This window comes from Epinephelus moara, chromosome 5, assembly GCF_006386435.1.
Source record: "Epinephelus moara isolate mb chromosome 5, YSFRI_EMoa_1.0, whole genome shotgun sequence".
Taxonomy (NCBI): domain Eukaryota; kingdom Metazoa; phylum Chordata; class Actinopteri; order Perciformes; family Serranidae; genus Epinephelus; species Epinephelus moara.
In genome coordinates this window covers 19866198-19882229 of record NC_065510.1, presented here as the reverse complement: position 1 = coordinate 19882229, position 16032 = coordinate 19866198, and the positions used below count along the sequence as shown (strand labels likewise).

Genomic DNA, 16032 nt, shown 5'->3' with positions numbered 1-16032 from the left:
ACAGACGAAGACGCAACAATTTCCAACAAAATTTTTGAAAGTACGCAACAGCTTTGGTAATTTAACGTATCCTAACTCTTATGTTAAAACGGCATTACATTTGGTGAAGAGGGCTTTATGAACCGAACTCAAGTATAGGACTTTGGACTTTACCTGGGACTTGTCTGTCTTGACTTGGGACTTGACTTGGAATTCAAGTGCAAGGACTAGACTTACTTGTGATTTGCAAAATAATAGCTTAGTCCCACCTCTATTATTGAGGTACTGAGAGTTTGAATAACAAGTTGCTGTTTATTTGGTCTTATCATGGGAATTTTTGACAATTACCAAAATATAGAAAATAATTCTTTTAGTTACATTTTGCATTAAAACAATAATTATGACTACAGTAAGTTATTTTGTAAAACAACACTGTATCTGTGGCATGATTTAACACAGTGATACTGAACTCTTGCCCAACCACATACTGCAGCTTCTAATTCAAACCTCCGTGACCTCTTGCGTGACCTTTCTAAAGCCTGAACTCTTTAAAAACAGACCGGCTGTTATCACAGTACTTCACTGTTTCAACTTAACTCACTGTGGCTTAACACGGAAGAAAAATAGCAACTGTATCATTTCTAATGTTCTGTTGCTCTTCCCTCAGTTTTTTTTATAGCTCCGCAACATATAGAAATTAAGAGTTGAACACTTTAAGAAGCGGATAAAGTCTTTTCATCTGGGGCAGGCATATTTCACACAAATTATCTCCTTTGCACGTTCAGAATGTCAGCATGAGCGCTAGCGTGATTGGTTTGCTTGGAGCACACGCTCTTCATGCCAACTGAAGGATGATGGGTAATCCACCTCGTTCTATTCACTTGTGCTTGGTGGTGGTGGGGAAGAAGACAGTCAGCTGTTAATAGCTCCTTTGTGTGCATATGTAGCATGTATGTGTTAAATTCATTAAATGCGTGGTTATTGCAGTCTCTGATCCCGTCACCATGTACCATGACTGTATTTTACAGCATGTCTATGTGCCTTTTCCGTGTCCCATTTTAATACAGTGGCATGTGTCGGTCATGTGTGGTTAATGTGGCGTGTGTACGTGTGGCTTGTGTGGGTGTAACGGTGGCATTTAGAGGACAGCGTGACGTTTCCTCGCATGATAAATTTGTGCTGCAACTTAGCTACTGCATATGTGGTACATATATGTCTGTTATCTAAGTTATTTACTAAACGCCAATCTGCTTTAAGTTTGTGCTATCCATTTATACATTTGTGTTTTTCCCATTTTACTGTCATCGGCCTACAGTGTCACCGCTTCTCCTCAACTTTTGGACTCTGAAAAGCACGCAGGATTTATGATTGAAATGAAAGGAGGGGGGGAGAAGGAGAGATTGAGGGGGGCTTCACAGATGTAAATGTCTCTCCAGGGTAGGCTTTTCCTGTTATTTGTAGCCTCCTCCACTCCTGTCCCTATGGTTGGCTTCGCTTGTTCGTCTCATTACCCCGGGCGCGTGGCGCTCCTTCGCTTGCTGGCGGCCCGGCTTTCTTCTCCATTAATTGGGTTTCGTTACATTAAGCCCCCTGGCCGAGGGGCCATCCTGCCAATAAAACATTCCATTTTTAGCACTCCACTTGAAGCTGGTGGGGTTCAACCCGCTCTGCGAATGGTAATTGGTTATTTATTTAAGCTTCCTCAGGTTGGTCTCCACTGGTTTTGGTAAAGAGGGAAGGGAGGAGGGAGGTACAGTCCCTTTTCTTTTCTGCGCTGTAAAGCCACTATGGGAGAATGTTTGCTCACTTTTGTTGGTAAAAGGTCGGACAGCTTGCACACAAACACACCTGAGAGTGAACACCTGGTCTGATGGTGACTCTGTAGGATTTCTGTAGCGGGCACACCCTTGTTTCATCCTTCAACTTTCGGCATTTACAGAGGCTTTCCATCTGTAATCTTGTCTCCTTTATGATCACATTGTGAGTGGAAACAGTAGCCGAAGACTGTATTTAAACAGTCCGAGGTGGGCGTGTGCTCCCTGCCAGTGATTCATAGTTATTTTCAGTGATTCTCTCAGATGATGGCAATCAACATTTTATTGAAAATGTACACTAAACTCTTTAATACTGGTTGCAATCACAGAACAATTTCTTGCCTCATCTTTTTTCTCTCCTGTTAATATGCTTGGCCTCGTTATTGCTATATATATATATATATATATATATATATATATTATTATTATTATTATTTTTATTTTTTTTTGTGGTGCATCCTTTTCCTCTACACTGCAGAAAATCCTGTGAGTAGGTTAGGTTGGGTTTTTGGGGTGAGAAGGGGATCTGAGTGAAAAGATTTAGCAGCATGGGAATCCATAGCCACCACTTGAGCTGCCATCTCCCCAGCTGTTTGTGAAACACCTCACATGGTTTCTACACACTTGATTGTAGCTGCAGGCGCGAAGAGTCCTCATTGCATATAAATTACAGAAGTGGGAAGTGATTATTATAAAATTCCCGCTTTCCCTTTTTTCCACTCCACTCTGCAGAAGTGGTATAATTGAGTGGAGTACAAAAGCCGTGCTGTGAGGGGAGAGAGGGAGAGAGTTGCTAAAAAGGCAATATTGCAGGGATAGTTATTGCATATACCACATAGACACACATGCAAACACACGCGCTCGTGCTCAGAAACCATGGCAGGATGCTGGTGGAATCTGACAGAATACAAGCTCACAGACACCGGCGTGCCGTCAGAAAAATCCTCCCTCAGAAAAAAAACAAAACAAAACAAAAATGAAACGTCCCATTTCCCTTCCCCACCCCCAATTTCAGACAGCACGCCAAGTCACTGGCTCCCCGTGCTGAAACACACTGGAGTGTCTCCTCCATGGAGGGCTTTCTGCCAGCTCCAGTTCCGCACAATGAATTTCTCTTAAAACCACATCTGAGGGGTTCTTTAGAAGGGCCGGCCAAGCCTGGATATGAAATTCCAAATGGAACGTTTTCTTTTCAATCCTCGCCGCCTCTCCTCTTTCGCTCTCCCTGAAAAATATGAATAGAAAGATCCTAAGCCTATTATTTCTCCTATACAATAAAAGGGACCTCCAATATGGCCGCCCTCCGTCGCAACACTGCTGCCGCTGCTGCTGAGGGCTTTCAGAATCAGGATGGGGGATGACTGCAGCGAGGTGTCGTGACCCTCACTTGTGGTCACTTGAGTGTCTCCAACTACTTCCTCCAGGAAATTGGTAAAAGGGTGTCGTGCTTTCTGTGTGTGAACTTGCCAAGAGCTGCAAAGTGGGCGCAGCAGGCCAACAAGTCTCCACCTGGAGGAATTAAAATCTCTGTGACAGCTCCCGGCACGTAACTTAACCATCAAAACGTGAGACTTTTACCTAACCCTGATATTGTTTTCCCCATCAAAGAGAGATGTGAAGATGCAAGAAGCCTCTTTGCTCTCCCTTTTCTTCCGAGAGTAAACCATGCTAAGTTATGGCATGCAGTTTATGTAAATGTGAACCCAAATAGCCATAAATTGTGTATTGGTCACAGAGGCCTGCAGGTTTTTCTCTGGTGGATTTTTGCCACAATGGAGGCAGTTTATTAAGAAGTTGAGAAAAATGGGATTTGACAGCTGTAACTGGGAAAAGCACAAAAGAGGACTTCTTCTCTATGGCGGAAGCCTCTAGCTTTCCCGGGTGCTCAGGAGTCAATCACCTTTTTATGATATTTTTATTTTTATTTTTTTATTTTTTCAGTATCGTAGTTTATGTGTGTGAACAAGTATGAGCGACTAACTTTTTGGTTTCCGCTCACTTTTTCTGTATTTTCTCTGTGCTACAAGTTGGAGAAGACTTCCAGCTAAAATGATAATCCCTCAGGTTCTTATCTCATTCCCACAGGATAACAAATGGGAGAGGAGAGGCGTAAAATAATATGGGCGATAATGCTATCATTTAGCCTCTGGTGTAGGCATGTCCCAGCCACCCTGGTCCTGGTTAGCCCTGCTTTAGGGTTAGCAGCCCTTACTAATAAGACCTTTCCTCTGTAGGATGAGGTCTGACACTCCCACTCTCACAGATTATCCCGTCACCTTTGACTCTTGTTCACCGGGGTCAGAGACCAGCACTCAACTGGGCTAATGTGAAAAGCCTCCACATCAGGGCTGAATTAGCATCCAGGCAGGATTTGACGTGTTTGTGGGCAGTGTGTTGCCATCTCAAATGCGTCAATGTGGATAGATGATGGCGTAATCAAGAAAGGACCTGGGATCGAAATTGGCCCTGGGAGATGAGATTCCATTCCCGATAAGGAGTCTGATGCAGATGATGCATCATGTGGCTGAGGAACACCCATACAGCACACATACTGCCCCTTGTGTTCCCGCTTTGGACGTTCCCAGAAGGTGGGGAGAGGGAGAGGGGGGTCTTAAGTTGAGTCCGGTGCCAGTCTGCGAGAGGTTCGGGGGAAACGCAGACATTCCAGCCACTCCTGTGTCTAAGGAGTTTTGTGTATATGTGTGTGTGTGTGTGTGTGTGTGTGTGTGTGTGTGTGTGTGCGTGTGCACCAATCACCACTTAGCACTGCAGGAATGTCACCTTGGCAGACACCTCACTAGGACAACAAAGTGAGCTCTAATAAAGGACGGTCCCTCAGTTATATCGTGTCCTCAGAAATTTATGCTCATACTAAATTTAGATGAGTATCTCCAACAACATTATTAATCAGGTGACTCTTCCTGTGAGAGCATCTGATTACAATTTCATGAAACCCTTTGATTCGAAGCTTGTGCGAGCTGTTTTGGTGGAAGACGTGTCTCACCCAACACTGAACTGACGTCTCTCCGATTAGCCATATATCCTGTGGAGGTGATATTTTGACTCCAACTCTGCTCTGGGCTCAGATTGTGAATAGTAGATTTAGCATGCCTAAGCATTGCCATGTGTTCATTGCTGCTGAAGCATGTAAGCGCTATTGGCTGGGGGTTGGGGCCGGGGATTTTTGGGCCTGGCTCGGTCTATTTTAGTTGTCAGGAGGCAGGTCTCTGTGAGTCAGCCGGGGATGGGGGGCCTGTGGTCAGGCCACTGTTGACGTGATTACCCCTGCATTAAGTACCGCTGCAGACATCTGTCTCACTAGCGCTCTCTCTCTCTCTCCATAGCCAACCCCTTCTCCTCCTCCTCCATCCCTCATCTCTCCTTCCCCCGGCTCTTGCTCTGTAATGAACTCCCCTTATTCACCAGCTAATGACTGCCTTTGATCTCCCGCCTAAGACCTCTGCTCTAACTCTACCCTGCGAATCTCTCTTTTCTCTCCCCTCTCTTTGCTCTATCGCTCGCTCGCTCCTATTCGCTCCAGCTCTGTTTCTCTCTTTTGCTGTCTCAAACATGCTCATGCACCTCTTTTTGACTTGTTTTTCCCCCTTCCTTCAGGGAATAGGTTTTTCGGTCCTGCTGACCTAGGCTAAACAAAGTTTTGAGGTGCTGGGCTCAAGCTGCTAAAAGAGAAGGAATTGGAGGAAATGTTCTTTAGTTACTTTAATTCATGGCCATATCATTAAGCTTCAGCTACATCGACAAGGAGGCAGACCACCTGCACTACATGTGCCGTACACGTCCCCCGGATCATGTGGCAGGGAACAGGGCCATACTGCGCATGGAGTAATGCAGCTGAAGCTCATGTGTAATGTCAGCCCTCTTTAATATTGTTTTTAAATCTTCCTGTTTTTTTTCTCCACAGTCCAACAAAGTCCCCGTGGTGCAGCCGTCCCATGCAGTCCACCCACTCACCCCGCTGATCACGTACAGTGACGAGCACTTCGCCCCAGGATCCCATTCTGGTCTTCACCCCCAGGACGTCAACAACAAACAAGGTAAAGACCGACCAAGCAGATCTGAACACAACAACCGTGTAGCTGCAGGTTAATAGAACTTTGTGAATGATTCACGTTACCAGATATTCTCAATGTTCTTGTCCTCGTTTTGCTTCACAAATTCAAAGTAGTGGCAATATTTTTGAAATAGACAAAAACTCCTTTCTTTCCATTTCTAATTTGAACTACTTTTTCTCCCCAAAGACTCAGGGTTCATGCCAATACTAGAGTTATTAGAAAATATTAACTAATGGATACATATTGATTCAGGATATTTAAACAATTTTTTAATACTTATTTCCATCAGTATCGATACACCAGTACTCTTTCTTAATGTTAATGTTTGGTACAGTCATTCTTCTTCCACTTGTTGTATTAATCTTTTAATTAAAATGTTATCTTGTCTAGCCTCAGTGTCATTTTACCCCATGGTATTAAGAATTGTTTAAAATATTGATATTTGTCATGGCATTGTATAGAAGTTAGAAATTCCAGTATCGTGACAACACTAGCTGATACCAGCGCTGTCTTCTCCCCAAATGTAGTGTCTGTTTAACTCACTGTGTGGAACTCATTGTGATCGTTTTTATCCATGTTGACGTGAGGCCTGGGACTACAGTCCGAATAAAACATGCTTTTATTCATTAAGTCATGCCAGGCTGCTAACTGATAGTAGAAACACTGAATTTTATGATAACATAGAAGAAGAATCTGTATTTGATGTAATAGGTCACATAATGGACAATACCTGATCGGCTTAATAAGATTAGTATCTGTGGCGGTATGATCCTCACTAATAACTCCAAGAAAACATGAATTTTTGTGCTCATATAGCTTTTACAACTTCCAATTGATATTTAGAGTCGGTGATTAAAACAGTAACAACCTGATTTAATTGATAGAAGTCAATAAAAGAGAAAGAGACCCTGTTTGTTGCCATAAAAGTAGTAATGGGTTGGATTGCATGTTGCTACTTGGCAGAGCTTTAATGGAGACATTTTCAGAATCAAATTTTGTCAGTGTGCACTGTGAAATTTTATTTTAACTGGTTTTCAGAAGTCTTCCACATCATCCTCAGAGACACAGGCTTAAACACGGTTGCTAAAGCCGTTGTCTTTGCTGTGCAGATTCAGTAATAAAGAGTCATTTTATCCCAAATATTTCAATAATGCTGAACAGTGCACTCAGTCTGAATTAAACTGAAGCACTACCTGAGTCTTTTTTCCCCATCGCTTTGTGCCAACACTGTCAGGGATCAATAGAGACACAAACCAAAATGTGTCACAGCAAAGTCATCCTCTCCATCAGCTCTAAGCATGAACTCATTTGAAGCAGCCTGTGGGACGGCGCGCTGAGCTCCGCTGCCCTTCTCCCTCTGCACCCTCTGCCTCTCAGTAACGACATCAAGCTACAGCTCTGACAGCTGCAGAGGAGCTCCTCAGCAGTTTGGACGAGCTCCTCAGCCCCACGCAGCTGGAGACTTTGGCAGCTTCTCACAAATGCGAAAAAAAAAAAAGACGTGGGCCCCGCCATAGTTTTGTCCTGCACCTTTTCTCTTCTCCTGGCTTTCTTCTCCTGCGGCTGCCAGTTGAAAAGGAGGAGAGGGATCAGACAGGATGTAGGCGATGATGAAGATGATGATGAGGCTGGGAGGTTCTGAGGGACCGGCTATAAATAACAATGTAGAACTGAGTACACAGCGTAGTGAGATGAAGGGAGTGAGACATATAAAGAAACTGTGCTCCACATATGTCAGAGGAATCATGCATCAGACACATTTTTGTTGGATATTTTTCTAAAGGAAGCAGCAAAGAATTGTGTTGACATGGAACCAAGCAGTAAATACACTGTGCGCACATGCATGCGTTACATTTCAGAAATTTGTTGTGATGTAGAACAATTTATGGAGTAATGCTCTCCATTTTACTCCTCATGTTGGTCTTGCCAGTCCATAGAGATCCACTGAGTCTCTGACAAACACTGAAGAACGGAAGACCCCCGGAGGTCTTTTTTTTTTTTTTTTTAAACTATATTTGATCTTTGCACTCGAAGCTCAACAGAAATCCATGTCCAAGCGATCCAGTTGCAGAATTAGCTGCAAATGATTTCCCTAGGCATATTCATGTGTGTATACCAGCAGAGTTAAGCTGAAGATGCTTAAAATCTCTCTTATTCTCTTTCTTGCTGTCCCTCTCCCTTTCTCGCTCCCTCATATCGACCATTTGCTGCTCTGCCTTCCTTAGTGGGCTCAGACTTTGATCTGCTCGTTAATTATGAAAAACAATCATGGATTTTCTCATTATGAGCTCTAATATGCACAGGGCCGCAATGCAGGATGGAAGGTCGAGCGGAGGGGGGGCTTTGAATATTTTACATTGGAACCTTACATGTATACTGTTTAAAAAAAACTTGAAATAAAACACAGGAAAACGAATTTAAATATAGATTATTTCCAGTTTACAATGAGGAGCACGCTGGTGTTGCTTGTTTTGAGAGGAAATGCAAAGCTTTGTTGGGCGTCAACGGGAACGTGTGAATAGGGGAGTGAGTAATTAGGAACCTTAGGGGTGTGAGCGACAAGGTTAACACGCTGGGGCTCTCTCCGCCTCCCTCACCGCCTCACCCCCTTGCCTCTTTTCCTTCTGCCCTCGGGAGGGCCCTCAGGAGTGTTAGGTGGTGGATTAGTTGGCAGGGGGTAGTGCTATGCGTGCTATGAATCCAGCGTTGCAACATTGGCTTTGGAGATATAAGCCCCCCGCTCGCCCTGCCTCTCCGAGGAGGGAGGCCCCTTCAGACCACAGCCTGGAGAGAGAAAGAAGAAGAGAAAAGATAGAGGCAGGGAGAAAAGGCTGGCTCCAGCAGGGATTAGAAGATGGTGCTAATCTGGAGGCATTTGCCCTCTTTTCTTTGTGTGTCTGTGTCTGTGTGTCTGTGTGTGTGTGTGTGTGTGTGTGTGTGTGTGTGTGTGTGTGTGTGTGTGTGTGTTTGAGCACTTGTGTCGGCACATTGCACTTGTATGTGTATGAACTGTATTTCCTGATATCTACAGACTTGCTTTGCTCCAAAATAAAAAACAAATAGGTGTCAGACAAGAAGACGTGAGTTGTTGCAGGTTTTGTAAAAATTTTAAGTCAACTTACAGCTCCATTCTTAGTTAAGTCTTCCCAACAAAAAGGGACCCCTCGACCTTGAAACCCAGTAGGAGCAGGCGAGCTGGAGATGGAGGAGCTTAGTCCTGAAGATCCACCGGCAGTTAGTCCAAGTCAATCCTGTGTCTACAGGGAAAGCTGCAGCCTCTGCCACAAAGAGGAAGCCTCAATTAACCAGCTTAAAGACGCTGCAACACACTGGAAGGGCTCGAGCTAAGCAGGGAAAATATTATCCTTTTCTTGCTGGTTGATAATGTGAGGTCAGGAAGTGTGTGCAAGCCTCGACACATGCACCGTCCTTGGCTTGTAGTGGAGCAGGATGGGAAAGGAGTAATAGATTTTAATGGAATAAATCGTACCTAATGCCCATGATATGATGGTGTACTATTGGCGAAGTTATGACTTTAAGCAGAAAATGTCTGATCAAAGAACATGTTAACAAAACCTGACAAATCGTTTGATGCTAACTTTTGGTAAAGTGCTTTGTAGTGTTTGTAGAGACAGAAATGTGTCCACCAGTACAGATTTGGCAATCATGTTTCTACCATGGGAGCATGTTAGGGCAGGCTGTGTAGCAAATCAGAGCTGAATTCACGCATGATTTTGTGATCTTTTGAATCTAGTTGCCTCACAGGGTAGCATGATTTAGGCAGGCATGGAGGAGGAGTGAACATATAAAAACTTGTAATACTTGAAATTATTGTTCTCAGGAACCGTAGATCCATTGTGTAGCATTTAGGGGGATATATTGGTGGAAATGGAATATAATATGATAAGTGTAAAATCACCTGAAAATAAGAATCATTGTGTTTGTTACCTTACAATGAGCCGTATATATCTACATACAGAGCAGGTCCTCATCCACGGAGACTGCCATGTTGCACCGGCATGTTTCAACGGTAGCCCAGAACAGACAAACCAAACACTGGCTCTAGATGGGACCATTTGCGTTCGACACCTTCGTTAGCAGCACCCCTGCAACAAGCCAACAGCGTCAAGAAAAACACTGATTTTGAAAGTGAAACTGCTTCATTCAGTGTTTTTACCCATTTAAATCACCTTGTCTGGTTGTTTTGGAGAGGAAGTGACCTCTGCGGATAATTTGGCGCCCGTTAAAAACCTCCTGAACAATGAACACTGTTGGAATTCTAACCAGGAGTTCATGTTTGGCACATGAGAAGTTTCAGCTGGTTCCAATCTGCAATCCTTATCACTAGACACCACTAAATCCTACTCACTGCTCCTTTAATGCTTCCATTTTGGAAGAATTTTAGTTTTAGTGTTTGGAGTTTTTTGTTTATAACCCAAGTGATTCATATGAGGCAGTTGGTTGTTTTGTCTGTGTGGAAGTTTCAAATAATAGAAGAAAATAATCAAATGTGATGAGGTACGGTATGGTTATTTCAATTTTATTTCTGTCTTGTGTATCCTATTTAAATGTTTTTTGCAATCTGTTTTTCAGTGACCCTCATGATGTCTTAAGGCTGAAATGCGTTGGTCTCACAATAAACTCTGTGTACTACAAGTGTTGTTGTAGTTTGGACACCTTCTAACTTTTGGTGCTTGCCAGCCTTTGATTCTCATCGCTATGGGCGCATTTCGATCGGTACTTTGATCCACTGGATGCAGATTTATAAGCGGAAAATTTAACCCAAATACTTTGTAACAGTTGCGTACCATTGTTGTGTGTCTAGGAATGCCAAGGCATCACTCTGGACCAGACATGCCCAACTTCTACTCCCTGTCTCCTGGAGGAGTCGGACAGATCACGCCACCGCTGGGATGGTGAGTCAGACAGACAAAAGCAAGAGCATGCCCAGTTGATTTCATGTAAACAAGGAGCAATTACTATCCTGTCTCTTCACATCAGATGCACACAGACGCTGTGCTCGCTTTGTGTGCTGAATGGAGGAATGCTGGCCTGCAGCAGCAGCAGCAGCAGCCTACACAGGGAGGTCTGCCGCTGGCTGTTCCTGCTGTTACTGCTGCGGCTTCAGCCACACCGCTCCTCTGTGTGCCCAGCACATGTCAAACACATCACCGCATGCATGCCCCTGCATAACCATATGGCTGCTTAACCCCCATCAAAGGTTCCTGGAAGCACTTCTCTCTCTGGGCGTCACTTTATGTTTGCGAATTACTTTTTTTCTTTCAGTGTCTTTTACACTGCTTTTCTTTCTTCCTTTTCTTGACTGCATCCTTGTCACTGGCATTCCTGTACTTTTCCCCCTGTTCTCAACATCTCTTACCCTCTTTCTTCTTCCTCTAGTATCTCTTTCTCTGTCAGCGTGATGTTTGTAAAGACGGGGCTTTAGGCATACACTGAGTGAAGCCAGATGTAAGGTGTAGGATCAGGCGACAGTTGAAGCTCAGACAGTCTCTTTCTGCTTCCCTCCTGCATGAATCTGAATACCTACAGTATATTGGCCCATTTTTGGATTTAGGAACCTTTTCTAAATTTAGGAACACTTCCCACCTGATGAACCAAGTGCTGATCTTGGATTCTTGGTCATAGTTTGTACCCTGGGACTGAGGAAGCATTGTGTTTGCAGCACTGAACATTGCTGATCAGTAAATTTCATGCTCCACAAGAATCTTTGTTTCTATAACGAACAATTTTAAAAACCAGCAAACCAGTTGACTAAAACATGACCACAGCGTGGAGAGACAGGCACAATGAACCCACTGACGCCCACTACTATTAATTATTTCAGAAGAAAAGTCTCAAAGAGTTTGAGACGGTGACCGGAAAAGAAAAGCATATCTGAAGATTTCCTCATGCTTGAATTGATATTCAAAGCACTTCTGAAAGAAACCCAAACAAATTAAAACAGATTTACACAATGCGTTGCTCTGTCAGTTCCTTTTATTTTGCCTGATCTTTATTGTTCTTGAGGTGCAGTGAGACGGCATACACAAGCACAACTCATGGAAACTTTCCCATAGTTACTTTTGGATACGCAGTGACAGAGAGTGCAAAACAAACAGTGGCACCCAACCTTTTATAATTTGAGATCTCCTCAAAAGATACTTTGCCGGATTTTCAACCAGCTTTGTATCATAACTGTGGGTAGTATGTGTTAATGAGCTATGTTAAATTTCCCCTCATCTTACCAGTGCCCAGATCTCCCTGCTCATCTTCCAGCTCAGATCAAACGGATGCCACGAAATGGTCATTCAGCAGCTTTTCGCTGGCTCTAGGGCTGTTGCTCAAACTACAGATTGTGCTTCCGCATTTTTTGTCAGTCCGGACCAAAAGTAAAGAAGCTGTCTGTCTCTTTCTCTCTCAATCACAGATCAAACTCAAATGGTAAAACTTAGAAATGCTGATCAAATATGAACCAAGATATTGTTACTGCATTGCCTGTTTCTCACCCAAAATGTTTTCAGAAGCATATTTTAGTGCACTGTTTCACTGTAATTGGAGATTGTTTGTCTCCAGCCAGCTGCCGTATTTTTTTCTGCATCAAAACGGCCAAGCTCACATTATGTCACCCACAAGTGGAAGCATTTATCAGTCTGGTGTGGCGCAGTGCATTCTGGTAGTTGTAGGTTTTCTACCTCTTGAGCAAAAGCAAATGACACAGGCCCATTCGTCTGTTTTTTTTTGGTAACGTAGCACCAATTTCAGAAGTATTTGCATCTTTCTACTGCACAGACAGCACAGTTATATGAAAAGACCATCTGTGCAGCAGTCAAATACTTCTTTAATATGAAGCAGTATCTCTTTGTGGCCCTCTAATACTCCAGGAAAGAGGTGTCTTTATTTTAATATTTAGTATTTAACATCTAAATTAAGCAAATAAACTTGTGTGGATGGTTTGCACCTACTATCACCTGACATTCAAGGGACCTTTTCCATGCTACTGTCCTTCTTCGTCCTTAATTAATCAAAGCCTGCTGTCTGCTGTTATTGCAGGTTCTCACACCACATGGTGCCCGGACCCCCAGGTCCCCACGCCACAGGGATCCCCCACCCGGCCATCGTCAACCCACAGGTCAAACACGAGCCTCCGCATGAAACAGACATCATGCACATGTGAGTCCTGCAAACACAAAATACCTCCATCAAACACTCTCCCAGAGTTTTCTGAGACGACATACTTCCAGGTATTTGTGCACTCCACCACTACAGTAGTCCATTGCTGAACAAATCCACTGTCAGAGCCTTGTTCTCATTCCCTTGATGTGAGCAGATAAGCAGCGAGGGCCCGTGCTCTACTGATAACAGGCCTATGCTTCATTTGGCCTCAGGGATCACAACACACTTAGCCAGCAACAGATACAGGTCCTAGATTATTGCTCGGATGAACTGAATTCGCATCCCCAGTGTGTGCAGTGGGAAGTGCTGTGAGCGCCCTGAAGTGGTTATCACTGATATTTCCATTATTCATGGCCATCCCAGCACCAAGACTGTACTTTATCAAAAAGGTTGTTAGAAAGTAAGTCAGGAGTGGGAGCAGAGTGTCTTTGAGTGTGCGAGTGTGAGCATTTGGTTTTAAGTGATTGCCAATGTGCTGTGGACGAGAAGGTTTGGTTGCCATTACTGGTGAAGTAATCTCTCCGCATGAAGGGCTGCGACTGAGCAACTGCACATGATTAAAGAGGCAGGGGCCCATGGCGTGGCAACCCCTCTCACGCTGCCTCACCATACGCTGACAGCAACCAGACCCTTGCTGCTTTTGTCGCCATTGCGGCACCACAATTCCCCCTCTTCTTTTGCTGTTTCATTTCCCCCTCGTCTTTACCTCCACCCGTGGTGTTGTTGTTATTGTCTTTACAGGAAACCCCAGCACGAACAGAGAAAGGAGCAGGAGCCCAAAAGACCGCACATCAAGAAGCCGCTAAACGCCTTCATGCTCTACATGAAAGAAATGCGTGCAAATGTGGTCGCCGAGTGCACGCTGAAGGAGAGCGCTGCCATCAATCAGATCCTGGGACGAAGGGTAGGTCAAATAGTCCGTGTACCCCGATGCACCGATCTCCATTCTCTGTGTCACTGTAATTTATCTTTGGTGACTGAGTTAAATTGCCAGGAGTTCACAGCTCAAGCTGTGGCTCTAAAGAGTCCGCATGGACCGACTTCCCAGGCCCAATTAGTTATAAAAAGTATAGAGATTCCTCTCTCTATTAACATACAGTCTTTTATGAACTAGTTGTGATTATTGTCATAATGATTGCCCCAGCCAATTACTTCGCTCTCAGCAGCATAGATACAGACTGCCTATCTAACTGACATTTAATCAAATTGGCTTTAATAAAATATGCCTGGATAATGGCACGGTTGGAAATGACAAAATTTGTTCCTTTTGAGGATTGGGAAAAGAGTGGAACCACAGAGCCATGTTAAAAGCCTTAACGAATAGGCCTAGCGGTTGAGGCAGCCAGCCACAGCAAAGCCTAGTTTGTGGCCTGCATAGGGTAATTGCTCGCTGACATAGTTTGAATAAAAAGCACTGCTAAATTGGAACCAGTGTTTTGATATGAAATCAAAGTTTTTTTTCCCTTCTCTTCTCTCCCTCCCTCTGACTCTTGTGCATGTTAATCTCTTCATCATGTGTCCCCCTTCTTCTCTCTCCCTCTTTTATCCCCCCTTTTTTTTCAACACCAAACGTTTGGAAGTTGAAAAGATTTTTTTTTTTTTTTCCTTTTTACCAAAACACCAGCACACTTCTCTATGCAGGGAACATGCAAGTGCATGCCAGTAATTGACTGTATGCTATTTTTTCCCCCCTAATCTCCTTTTGTACTGAAACAGTGGCATGCTTTATCTCGGGAAGAGCAAGCTAAGTATTATGAGTTAGCCCGCAAGGAACGGCAGCTCCACATGCAGCTCTACCCAGGCTGGTCCGCTCGAGACAATTATGTAAGTATCAACAGAACAGATTGGCAGAGGTGCGCGTGCGTGCGTGCGTGTGTGTGTATGTTGATTTATGTTGTTTGTTTATGTCAGCGTTGCATGACTTGTTCTTTAAATGGCACACATACTAATTCACACTAGTCGGCTCCATGCTAATGGGGTCCATTTGTGGACCCTTTGTTTCAGCCTAATGTGTAATTCATAACACTGTGATTATATTACCATCCGCAGTAAAATGGATTGTAGTATCATGGACATTATTATTGCCACAGTGAGTGAAAACTGCCTGGTAATGGTTATGCTAGTCTTTGATGTTCCATATCAGCATGGAGCTGCGGATGTAAAAAGCACCTGTTAGACTGAGTTGAGGAGGCTGGATCGTGCATACAGCATTCAGCAGCAGCAACCTTTGCTCCTCTAGCTGCCCATTTTGTTTGTAAATGTGGGAGGTTCAGCTGGATTTAAGATGCAGTCTGTTTTTGGGTGTTTATCAACAGCGTGCATGCGTGCATATGTGTTTTTGTGTATTTGCTTGCAAGTTGTCAAATGTCTCTCTCGAGTATGTGGCGTGTATGAATTTGTGAGAGTGAGAGCACCAGCCTTTATTAAAAGTGTGGCTCCGGCACTCACATTCACTCCACCACCAAAGTGCTTTGTGGTGTTTATCTGCCTCCCCTCGGACACCGACAGCATCCCCCTCCTCCTTCTGCCTCCACTGCTCCGCTGCCAAAATGCCTCGCTGAGGGGGAGACAGTTTCGCAGCTCTGCTCCCAGTGAAGCACAGCACAGTTAAAGATACACAACATCAGCTAGTGACAGTCAGCCCAGTTCCCATTTAATTTCCAGCTTTGTTAGTACAAACACATTTGACGGGTAGGGGGAAAAAAAAAAAGTAGAGGAATGGCTTTCTACTTGGCATGCCAAAGAGATAAAGGGAAACGATATGTTTAACGGAAAACATTTCTTACAAGTAAATTTTGTATCCCTGGGAGCGCTATTCTGCGACCCCTCCCACAAACAGAATCTTCAGCTGCACACAGGCAGCACATCATGCCTGGAAACACCCAAAATAGGTAACGCACTGGCATGGAGAGCATGTAGCATTCATAGTTTTGCTGTGTACCCTCTCTCTCATCCTTTCTCTCACCCACTCTCACTTAGTCTGTCTTCTTCCC

General features: G+C 44.0%; 1 protein-coding gene across 3 annotated transcripts in view; it reads left to right on the top strand.

Moving 5' to 3' along the window:
- Window positions 1–16032, top strand: part of lef1 (lymphoid enhancer-binding factor 1) — a 48966-nt gene that overhangs the window by 21592 nt on the left and 11342 nt on the right. For 2 of the 3 annotated variants that reach the window (XM_050043880.1, XM_050043881.1), the window contains exons 4-8: window positions 5716–5848; window positions 10692–10782; window positions 12917–13036; window positions 13781–13943; window positions 14756–14863. In XM_050043880.1, the coding sequence (XP_049899837.1) occupies window positions 5716–5848; window positions 10692–10782; window positions 12917–13036; window positions 13781–13943; window positions 14756–14863 (615 nt within the window). Of the gene's footprint in view, window positions 1–5715; window positions 5849–10691; window positions 10783–12916; window positions 13037–13771; window positions 13944–14755; window positions 14864–16032 lie in introns of all 3 variants that reach the window. The other variant, XM_050043879.1, reaches the window with a different exon arrangement.